This window comes from Trachurus japonicus, chromosome 15, assembly GCF_045865225.1.
Source record: "Trachurus japonicus isolate A0001 chromosome 15, Traja_1.0".
In the NCBI taxonomy this organism is placed as follows: domain Eukaryota; kingdom Metazoa; phylum Chordata; class Actinopteri; order Carangiformes; family Carangidae; genus Trachurus; species Trachurus japonicus.
The window spans coordinates 31,772,586-31,784,782 of NC_140921.1; the positions used below are offsets into that span (position 1 = coordinate 31,772,586).

General features: G+C 41.3%; 1 protein-coding gene across 14 annotated transcripts in view; it reads right to left on the reverse strand.

Annotated features, from left to right (window-relative positions):
• rims1a (regulating synaptic membrane exocytosis 1a) overlaps positions 1 to 12,197 on the reverse strand; it is a 165,134-nt gene that overhangs the window by 38,125 nt on the left and 114,812 nt on the right. For 11 of the 14 annotated variants that reach the window (XM_085800970.1, XM_085800973.1, XM_085800969.1 and 8 more), the window contains 3 exons: positions 12,000 to 12,046; positions 8,092 to 8,207; positions 7,861 to 7,991 (listed from right to left, as the gene is read on the reverse strand). In XM_085800970.1, coding sequence (XP_085657096.1) covers positions 7,861 to 7,991; positions 8,092 to 8,207; positions 12,000 to 12,046 — 294 coding nt within the window. The remainder of the gene's footprint in view (positions 1 to 7,860; positions 7,992 to 8,091; positions 8,208 to 11,999; positions 12,047 to 12,197) is intronic. The other 3 variants (XM_085800974.1, XM_085800968.1, XM_085800976.1) reach the window with 2 other exon arrangements.

Genomic DNA, 12,197 nt, shown 5'->3' on the forward strand with positions numbered 1-12,197 from the left:
ATCGCTGTAGTTAATCACTATCTGACCCCTTTCTCCCATACATTTATATGAAGTCTCTGTGAAACACAACCACACACACTAACTCACACACACACACACACACTTACAGTCACACACACACACACACACACACACACACAAATGCACACAAACAGGTTGACAGCTCCTTAATGTCAGTGCTCAGAGAAAGATGATTATGTGTCTGTCTGATTAGCTTTTTCTTGATCTTAAAGAGGAACTAAGCAGGATTTTTCCCGTGGCTATGCTAACAATTTTTTTTTACCTTAATTAAAAAGCTTTGCAGTAATTGTGATAGTTAACCACATGACTTATGACTTGTGACTTGTTAGGAGTGAGAATGGAGGCTCTCTGTCTTCACCTGGCGTCTCACGGCTGAAAACCAACCTTACAACATTAGTGTAGTACCTGGCGTCGCACTGACGCTGGCGCAAATCGCGCAAGATTTGGATGGACCAGGAAGAGGAGCTTCTGCTACAAACAAGCTTGAAATATAGACTCATTTAATTTTTTAATTTTTTTCAGAACAATTTCGCATTTCAGGGCTTCAATACAAGACGGAAATTACATACGAGCACTATGGAGGTATTTGGATGTTTTTTGGTAGGGCTGGGACGATATGCTTTTCTCCCGATTCGATTCTTTTACGATTTTTTGGATGGCGATTCGATTTAAATTGCGATTCTACGATATAGCCGATTCTCTCGATTTTTAGTCTGCATTTTTAACATTTATCTGCACACAAATACTGTAGGAGCCTATAAATTAACATACTCCATTATAAAGTGAACTTAAACCCTTTTCAAAACCTGTACTCTCTGTATGTAAAAAAGGCTAAGAAATGCACATTGCACAATATAATTTTTTTTTTTTTTTTAATTCAAAATTCAAAAATTCAAAAAAATAAATCGATTTAAAAATCGTCAAAAAAGATATCGCAATATATATGTGAATCGATTTTTTCTCCCACCCCTATTTTTTGGTGTGTCTTTTTGTTACGAAGACAGTTGGTATCCATTTGCAACTGTTATATGGACATGCACTGCTACGCCGAGACCCCCTGTAACTCAGAGAAGGGATGGAGGACTCTGAAACTTCTCCCAGCCCTTAGTCCACATGAGGGTGAGTAGATAATGAGTGCAATTTGAATTTTGGGTGAACTATCCCTTTAATACCACAATTTAGGTGAAAAAATATAATTGAAATAAAATTAGGATAAAATAGGTTTTAAAAAATGAAATATATATAAAAGGAAAATATAAATACATTATGTTTATATTTTTAAAATGAAATGCTCTTTAAAAACAAATAAAATGTCTTTTTTCTTGTATCATCTTGTATCTTAGGACCACATCATGGTCACTGTGACGTCCCCAGTGGTGGGCTGGTGCCATACCTCTGGTCACGCCCTCCTGATTAGGGCCTGCTGGTGACACCTGGGCCCGGTGTCACCAAGTTATAAAGCCAGGCCTGCTGATTGTGCTCTCACTCTCTCTCCTTCTCCCCTCTCCTGCAGGTACCGGTGACGGCGATGCAGTGCCCTTAGTTTACTTTGTTGCTCCTTTGTGTTATGCACCTTACAACACCCCACACACACATACGTCTCACACTCACACAACATGCTCTACATACCTATTTACTGACACTCACACCCCATGCTCCGGTCCTTTGTTGCAGTATCTTATTATTTATTATTAAATAAACATTTGTTAATTGTTGCCACGGTGGTCTCTCCCTCTTTGTCTTTTTTTTTTTTTTTTTTAATTCAAAATTTATCCAGTTTATAGAGACAAGACAGAACATAATCCAAACACACGCCGGGTACATAGACAGGACAAAATCACACACAAAATAAAATGGGGGGGGTGGTACATGATACTCCAAAACAATGTCCGGGGAAACACAAAAACTCAACGAAAATACGATACTGGAAGGACCAAATCTAATTCACATATCTCCTAATAACATCCCATTGTCTCCCAAGACCCCTATCAAAATCTTTCAGGAAACCGGCTGCTCTTTCCATGTTGAGGAGATCTAAGTATTCCTCCAGCCATACTTCCTTAGAAAAGCAGGCCGGCTTTCGCTCCTTCCAATTACAAAGGATCAACCTTTTGACTGTGAGGCAGCCCAGCGCCCATAGACGATTGATAATGGGGCAGGTTATATTGTCAGGCTTACAGCCCAGAATGCATACCATGGGAGACAGGGTGAAGGTGACATCAAGGATCTCTGTCATAATTGCATACATCTCCGACCATAGGGTTTGGACCGCTGGACATTCCCATAAGAGATGTAATAATGAGCCACGAAGGCCACAATTATGCCAGCACAAATCATTAACATTTTCCGACATCTTTGCTAGTCTGACAGGAGTCATATAGGCTCTGCATAAGATTTTATACTGAATCATCTTGTATCTTACACATTTAGACAAATGTATGCCGGAATTCCAAATAAAGGACCACTGTGCAATTGACAGAGATAATTTAAGGTCACCCTCCCATGCCACTTGAGTGGGGATATACAACTTATAACAATCAGATGACAGAAATTTGTAAATACAGGAGACAGAACGTCTCGATCGAGTAGCTCTCGCGAAAACGTCATCCTGTTCTTGGCAAGAGGCAGGCTCTGTCCCCTCAATGTGCTTTTTTTTCAAAATAGAAGATAACTGAGCATATGTCAAAAAGAACATATCTGATAGGACAAATCTTTCCTTCATCAATTCATAAGGTATAATCTTACCGTCATAAATCTGACCAATTGTATAAATGCCACTTGTCATCAATTGTTTACTACTGAGCGTGCCTCTTCCAGACATAAGAGCAGGATTATTCCAAATAGGACACGAGGGGAAACATAGTCCATTATTAATATTAAACCTTTTGTGTAAAATTCTAACAATGGAGCATGAGAAATTGATAATACAATTATCCAAAGCAATAGGAGGTTTGGGGTGGTACCATAAGGAAGCTAAGGATCTATCTTTATATTGAGCTATTAAAGATTCCTCGAGCTGTTCCCAGCTGCCTGCCTGATAAATATCCTTACATGCCCATGAAAGTGGATACCTTGCATTAAATGAGATATAGTAATTAAATAAATCTGGAACACCTAGTCCACCTTTAGATCTGGGGATGCATAGCTTTTGATATGAGATTCTGGGTTTATTGTCACACCATAAAAACTTAATGAAAAGGTGACGTATTTCTTTAAACCAAGAATCAGGGAATTTAAGAGGGATATAAGAGATTATATATGTAAGTCTAGGCAAAACATTCATTTTCAAAAGTTCAGCCCTGCCCCATAAAGAAAGTGGTAAGCTGGACCATCTCTCAAGGTCATCTTTTACTGTACGCAGGACAGATGGGCCATTCAAACTAAATATCTCTGTAACTGGGGCTTTGATAGTAATTCCTAAATATTTCATTCCTTTTAACTGCCACAAAAACGGTACATCCCCAAGATCAGACTTGAATGTGTTAGAATTAAGAGGTATCACCTCACTTTTTTTCCAATTTATTTTGTACCCTGAAAAACCACCAAAAGTATTAACCAAGTTTAAAACAGCAGGTAAGGAAGACCTTGGTCTGCACAATGTCAGTAAAATATCATCAGCGTACAAGCCCAGTTTATAATCATAATCAAATAAATTAACACCATGTATGTCTGAACAAGCGCGAATTGCACAGGCCAGGGGTTCCAGGGAAATGACAAAAAGAAGAGGGCTGACCGGACATCCCCCCTGCCTCACTCCACGTTGCAGGGGGAAAAAATCAGAAATAAGGCCATTAATTTTGACAGCTGAGATTGGATTACAATAAAGGGCCTTAACCCAACTGATAAACCTCGGACCAAAACCAAACTTTTCAAAAGAATAAAAAAGATAAGGCCATTCAATTCTGTCAAAGGCCTTCTCTGCATCAAGTGATGCAGCTATTGCAGGCTCATTAAGAGAATCAGCGCCCAGCAAAACATGAAAAAGCCTGCGCATATTGTTAGCAGCTAGGCGGCCCGGAATAAAACCAGCTTGGTCTACATGTATTATAGAAGGGACTACACCTTCTAAACGAAGGGCAAGTGTCTTTGCCAATATCTTGTAGTCACTATTAAGAAGACTTAATGGCCTATAATTTCCTGCTAAAGTGGGGTCTTTTCCAGCTTTAGGCAATAGGGATATGACAGCTTTACACATGGAGGGAGGCATGGTCTCACGTTCAATGATTTCTTCATAAAGTAAAAGTAATATGGGGGACAACTGATTTTTGAAACATTTATAAAATTCTGCACCAAAACCATCCTCCCCTGGAGATTTCCCACAAGCCATCTTCCCAATCGCAAACTCAATCTCTGACCTTGTCAAGGAGGTGTCTAACTTAAGTTTATCCTCCCTCTCCACAGAAGGGAGCTCAAAGTGCTCAAAAAAGGCATCCATCTTTTTTTTATTGGCCCCACCCTCTGTTCCATATAATTTAGAATAATACTGTTTAAAAATTTGGGAGATTGACTTAACCTCACACTGTAGTCTACCTTGTTCATCCCTAACTGCTGGAATGAACTGCCTATTCTCTATCTGTTTTATTCTGTTTGCCAACATCCTCCCTGCCTTGTCACCTGACTCAAAATACAATCTTCGTGTTCTAAATAAAGCATAGGCTGTTTCCTCATGTAAAATCCTCTGTAGGTCTGCCCTAGTAGCAGTGAGAGATTTTCTAAGATCTAAATTTGAAAGGTCAGCCATATGCTGTTCGTCCAGTTTCCTTAGTTTAACATTTAAATGTAACTTTTTCTCAATTTTTTTTACGTTTCTCAGCAGTTGCATAACTGATGATCCATCCTCTGCATGTAGCCTTAAAGGCTTCCCATACAGTGGACACAGTTGATACTGAATTCAAATTTATCTCAAAAAATTCAGAGATTTTGTTTCTAATATATGAAACAAAATCTGTACTCTTAAGAAGAGAAGTATTTAATCGCCACTGCTTGGATCTATAAAGATTAGATGGTGGAACAAAAGAAACAGAAACAGCTGCATGATCACTCACAAGAATACTATGAATTTGAGAATTAATTATATTTTGAGTAAGGTTGGAGGACATGAGGATGCTGTCTATTCTAGAATAGGAGCTATGTGGGTTAGAGAAAAAGGTATATTCTTGATTATCTGAATTTACCATGCGCCAAATATCACTGATTGATAGCTGCGTCTGGAACTCATGCATTGCAGCTGAATTTCGTCTATCAGATGGAAGAGGACCATTCGACCTATCTAACAATGCATTTGGCACACAATTGAAATCTCCTGCAATGATAAGCGGTCCTTCCATGTAGCAGGAAATCACTGGATAAAGGGCCGATAAAAAATTAGCCTGAAATATATTGGGTGCATAAATATTCACCAGTGTAAGTTTTTGATTCTGGAAAAGACCAGTGATTATTATATACCTACCCTCAAGGTCAGTATGGATCTTACTCAACTTAAATGCTATATTTTTGGAGATTAAAATGCTCACCCCCCGCATTTTAATCTCTCCCTCTTTGTCATGGCTGTAAGAGCCAGGCTGTGACAGTCACATACTTGTCTGCTACATGTACAGTATCAGTCTGACAGCTGTTAGCAACAAGCAGGATTAAAAGCAAAGAGAGTGAAGAGACAGATGAGATGTTGAAATGACAACTGATCAAACAGCAAAAGAAAAACCTCCCCCTGCTTACGCTGCAGTCCTGAGTGTTTGATTATGATTAAAACAAAAAGTGCTCTGAGAACATGATTCAGCCTCCAGTGGGCCGTGAGCTGGAAGAGGCTGGAAGAGGCTGGGCTCTAATTAGCAGCCAGGACCCTATTGTATTCCTAGGAATTCTTCTTCTTCTTTCTTCTTCTTCTTCTTCCGAGGAAGTCATACTTCCCATGGCTGAAAAATCACCAAACTTTGAACAAAGGTCCAGTCCCATGCCAGATTTACTCAACTCCAAGGACATGCCATTAAACATTAAAACATTAAAGACATTAAAAATTACTACCAAACCAACGGTAGATGCTACAGTTTTAAAACTTCACCACAATGTAGCCCAGATACTGCTGAAACTTTTGTCCACTTAAACTCATTACAAATCATAAAGTCCATCACTCTGTTTTTTTCAATAACTGTAAAACTTTTAAAATGTATCTCTTCCCACAATTTTTGCTCAGTTGTCACCAAACTTGCTAGAGAGCATCTTCAGACTGTCCTCCACAAAACTTGTTTCTCAGAAAAAAATTTAGTCTACAGTTCATGAAAACATTTGACTGTAAACACTACTGTAAACATATACCATCCAAATCCTGCTAAATACATTTTCAATCTTCCTGAAAAAATTGAGAATATTTTGGAGTCATGGTTGATGAAGTTTGGCAAATATCAGAATTTTATCTCAAAAACTGAATTTTCTAGAACATTTTGAATTCTGCTCTCATGGGAACAACTGCAGTCAATCTAAGAGTGGCATTTTTAAACATCAGATTTTCTCTTATGAAGAAAAACACTCATCATTAAAACAATTCACCAACATTCCCATGCTATCGAGATAGAATTCATGTATTATCAGATTTTTGTTTAGTTAACAGAATTTCTGAGATTTTGACCATTTTTTAAATCTGCCATGACAACAGCTGCCTGGGCATTGACTACCTGAGTCGATAAATGAGGCTACACAGCAGGTCTAGCTACCAGACAATTAGCTCAGTGAGTTAGGAGCTGGTTCTTGGTGTTGGAGGATGTGGGTTCAAGACCCAAGGAGGGATTTGATGATAACACATCAAAATACCAGATGGTCTGTGTGAAACAAATGTACAGAATAGAATAGAATCTTACCTCAAAAACTGACTTTTCTTTTTACAGTCAGTACGTTTACATGCAGAGCTTAATCGAGCTATGCTCAAAATTCGATTTTGGCGTCAAGTCGGACTTCTGTCCTTGTCTCAATATACATGCAACTGGAAAAACCGAATAACTGACGGGGTCCGCCCCCGCATGCGGCGTCACCCGTTGCTTCAGCGGGTTAATACGCCCCCTGTCCTGTTGACTTTTCTGTCACCTCGTAAAAAACTGAATATAAACAATTTATAAGCTTAATAATAAATTCTCAACTGCAGTACCCGACCAGACGCGCCAGTCTGGGCCGGATGCGCGCTGAGAATAGGATACGGGGCGGGCTTCCTTTCTCTCTCTCTCTCTCTTTTTTTAAATAAAACACTCTTGCTGGTTGCGCTGTGTGAAATGCATTGAATCGGCGCTGATGTTGGGTTTTTTTCTTTACTTTGCCGGGTTTGGGCGGCTTCTCTACTCCACTTGGTGCCGTCTCTACTGTTGTGGAGCATGCGCACATGCATTGTCCAGTTATACTCCGACAAAGGTGTATACATGACGGAGAAAATCGAATTCCAATCGCATTATCTGGGTGTCTTAATCGGAGTTCTCAACTCCGATTTCAGTCGGACTAAGGTGTTTACATGCACTTCAGTTGTCCAGTTATAGTCGGATTAAGGCAATAATTCGTTTTTTTCAAGTGTCATGTAAACGTACTGAGTGGTTTCAAATCTGCCTGCACGACAGTGAATGGCTTACTCAATTTGTGAAGCCACCGTAGCTCTGCCACTTGCCAATTAGCTCAGTGCCATAGACAATGGTCTTTGGTTCTAGAAGTTGTGGATTCAATCCTCAACTGGTGCAAAATGAACATTATATGGTCAACTGTCCTGTCTTTCTATTCTCCTGTTTGTTGCTCAGAATTTGCCTAAATTTGCCAAAAGATAGCCCGGAATTGTCTACAGGGCTTCCTGTGCAGCGCTGGTTGGAGTACCTGCGGTCGGGGAGGAAGTACATTTTGACGTAGGGGCTCCGGGGTCGCCCGTCAGGCCGCAGCGGAAGCTCCACAGCCTGCAGCACGTTGACTATCAGCTGGTGACCCACTTTGTCGTAACACAGCTTCACCTGAACCGGAGACACATATACATACGATTCTGATGCTAAACAACAACAAAAACAAACCAACACATGAACAGCATACCACAGTCAGATCACAAGGACTCACAGAGAGCTGCCCTGGCATTAACTGCGGAGCGTCTTGGAGCATCCCGGGACTGGAGGGAGATAGGACATTTAAGGACGGTCTCTCCATCTTCTGTGACTCAAAAGAACTGGAACCTGCTATGAAGACAAACAAAGACATAGAGTTTTTTAAACCCCGGGAGAAGAATGTCGGGTGTCACACAGAGGGGACAAAAAGTCACAAGAACAGAGACAAAATGTGTCGTCAGGAGTCAGAGGAAGAAGAGTGGAAAGGTAATCAAGTCCAACTCTAAGAATGAAGACTGTGTTCATATTTACATTACAATATCCAGCATAGAGAACACTGTGGGCCCTAGTTTGGTGGCGCAGCGCAGGTGGCGCAAGGTAGCGCAGCCGGTCTAATGCAAGTTTCGACCAGCGCAGCCTAGCGCAAAGTCAGATTGGAAGATTGGCAGATCGCGCTGCGCTGAGATAGGCGTGGCCGCGCAGCAGGGGGAGGCGTCACAGATTCAGCTTGGTGCAGTGCAAGTTTTGTGCAAAAATGTCCCGCTGAGGTTGCGCTGAAAGCTCGCCACCTCCAACCAGGTCTAATCTCAGCGCAGGGCGGAGCACAGCAGGTGCAGTGCAAGTTTGGCTGACTGACCTGCAGTGCACACACGTCACCAAGACCTCACAGGCAGATCTCCACAGTTCCAGACACATTTCCATGCAATAAATATCCACAATAACCACTATTTAATGCAACTAACGGAATCAACACGTGAATTTATATCTATATAGATTGTCCCGTCACATCTGACGTCAGATCAAAGCAGAGATCAAAGGCTGTCGGTGCGTAAAGGAAACTCCACCTGAATTAACACAGCAGGGACGAACTGGCACTGAAAAGCAGCTGTGGATGTCCCAAGCAGGACTGAGGGTGGATGACTGCATGTCGCTGCCGTGTTGAGATACCACTCTGCCCTTGTGATGATCGCTGTATTTATTTATTTACTTAATTTATTTATTAATTCAGTAGCGCGTGCGACCGCATCACGCAGCCTTAATGAAAAACAAAACACAAATCATCATCTCTCTTAGTCCACCACAACAGCCTCGGTATCAGATAGTCAGTATATAGCCTACTACAGTATACTCAGCATCTCTATCACAGAAAAAAAAAGAGACGGACAGAGAGAGAGAGAGAGAGAGAGGGAGAGAGAGAGCGCGCGTCCTTTACGCTGATTTCATCCACATGGTCTTTGTTTATGTTGTGATTAGTGTAGCCTACACCTCTCATCTTGGTTACACAGGGTTTGAATAAATGTGAGTTTCTTTATTAGTTTATTAGTTGTTGTTTCTTAGATTGGGTAGGGGTTCTCAGTGTATCAGATCAATCCTGGTTAAGTATATTAGTAAACTCATTATTGGTCACTCTGAGCTCGGACCTCCGGACCAAAACAGCTGTTTCCTCCTGGGAGAGGTTCGGCCTCTGGCGTCGCTGTTTCCTCCGTCCATGTCAAAGTATAAAATGACAAACTTGCAGCGCGCATCACCCGCCGCGCAGTTAAAGGTGAGGAGAGGAGCTCCTTTGATTGGTGAAGATCTGACTCGGCTGTGTCAAACCCACTCCACGCCTTTCTCTCCTCCTCCTGTCTCCCTCCCGCCCTGTCTCCTCCCTCTTGGCCGTTTGCGCCGGTGGGAGGGACGAGGGGAGGGGCTGCGCTGGTCTAAGTCTGACTGCGCGGCCCACCAATCTTGCGAAATGGACCTGGGCCACACCCCGTTGGCGTGGCGAAGCTGCGCTGATGTTAGACTTCACCTGGTCTAGGAAACTAGGGCCCTAAGACTGTTCCATAGCTAACCTGTCAGGATGACAAATTACCAAGCTTCTGTCCTACTTTGAGTCCAATGGGCTCTTGTTTAGAAATACTGAGGCCATGTAAACCACATTTGTAGTAGTTACTATGTTGGGTTTTGCTCTGCATTTAACTACACCTCCCTCCCTCACCTACCCAGGGACTGCAGATGGAAAGTAGCTATGAGCAAAATCTGGTACAGGCATCTCTTTCGCAGGTTAATGTATTTTGTACATGGTCTCTGATATAAATAAAACAAAAAACAAAAAACATGTAAAAGTAAATACACCTAAAAAAGGCTGGCTATTTCTCTCTATGTGAAGGCTAGTGCTTCTTATTTCATTTCTATCCTTTCCATACAGCTGTGAGACTGGTATTCATCTACACTACCAGTCAAAAGTTTGGACAGTGTTTTTTCTTCATTTTCATTACTTTCTACATTGTAGATTCATATTGAATTCATCAAAACTATGAAGGAACACGTGCAATTATGTAGTAAACAAAAAAATGTTACAGGGATAGCTCAACATTTTTGAAAATTGGCCCATTGCCATTATCCCTATAGTCATAGCAGTTTTTCAAGTTTTTTTTCAAGTTTTTGAGGTAAATTCATGCAAAACCGCTGATGTGCATTCCTGTTGGGGGCAGTTTTTCAGCAAGCAGTCTCTGCAGCTGTCTCGTAACGTTCTTTTATTATCTCATAGTGTGGTGAATGTGCAGGTCACAACTTATTATTGATGAGTTTGATGAGGGAAACCAAGAAATCCCATGAGCCTCCATAGTGTAGCTCTGAGCAGCTTGTGGTTCTGCTCCGCCATTCTAAAAATAGCTTGCACCGACAATCAAAGGTAACAAATCTGCTGCTATGACTATAGGGATTATGGCAATGGGCCAATTTGCCAAAATGTTGAACTATCCCTTTAAACAATTAATTTTAGATTCTTTGAAGTAGCCATATTCTGTCATCAGCTTCAAGAGGTCGTCACCTGGAATGGTTTTCCAACAGTCTTGAAGGAGTTGCCAGAGGTGCTGAGCTCTTAATTGGCTGTTTTGCCTTCAGCATCTCAGTTGGGTTTAGGTCAGGTGACAGATAACACTTTGGTTTTGATTAACACTTTTGTGTTTGCAACATAACTCCATATGTGCTCCTTCACAGTTTTGATGTCTCCAGTATGAATCGGGTTAGGGTTAGAAAGAGAAAGTGATAAAAAATAAAGAAAAACATTGAATGAGAAGGTGTGTCCAAACATTTGACTGGTAGTGTAACTCTAAGAAAAGAAGCAAATAAGCAAAAAGTTCATACTGGGCATCCACAGCAGCACACCACTCAGCTCCTGTGACAGGTGATACAATGACAACAGGAAAACACCTCACACAATCCCACAGTATGTCACCTAAACCAGGGGTTCCCAACCTTTTACCAAATGGCGAACAATTTTATCGTGGCCCACAGTCGCGTACATTCTTCTGTTTACACTACAGCCTACATATAATATAAAAAAGATTCAGCGGTTTTGCATGAAAACAACTCTGTCTCATAACAATATGTTATTATCTCATAGCGTGGTGAATGTGCAGGCCACAACTTGTACAAGTTTTGGAGTTGTTGGATTGTGTATTTGATGAGTTTGATGAGGGAAACCAAGAAATCCCATTAGCCTCCGTAGCGTAGCTCTGAGCAGCTTGCAGCTCTGCTCCGCTGATCTAAAAATAGCTTGCACCAACAATTAAAGGTAACAAACCTACTCCTAAGACTATAGGATAGATTATGGCAATGGGCCAATTTGCCTAAATGTTGAACTTTCCCTTTAAGTTTTCAGCAAACTGATGAAGTGGTGGAGAGCCCGTCGCCACACTCAAACACACTCAAAATTTCCCAAAATTAAACAACAGGAAGTGTAAATTAGACAAAACAAACAATTATATATTTTTTCATTCTCTCTCTGCGGCCCGGTACTGGTCCCCAGTCCGGTAGTTGAGAACCCCTGACCTAAACTACCCCATTAACTGTAATACAGATAATCAGCCAGAAAGAACTGCAAATGGACATACATATACAGAGATGCCTCGGCATGCCACGGGAGATACCTACTAGATTCTAATGGAGGGTGGGACGTGTCGGGGATTCTTGGGATATCACTGAAAAAGAAGCAGCAGAGACAAATGTCAGTCATTCTCTTTCCAACATCACACTGGATTTAATCAAGTTAGTAGTGTTCTTGATGCACAGGCACACATGCATATTAATGTAGGAGCAGTTCGCCGGAGGAACGTAGCATCGTAAATAATA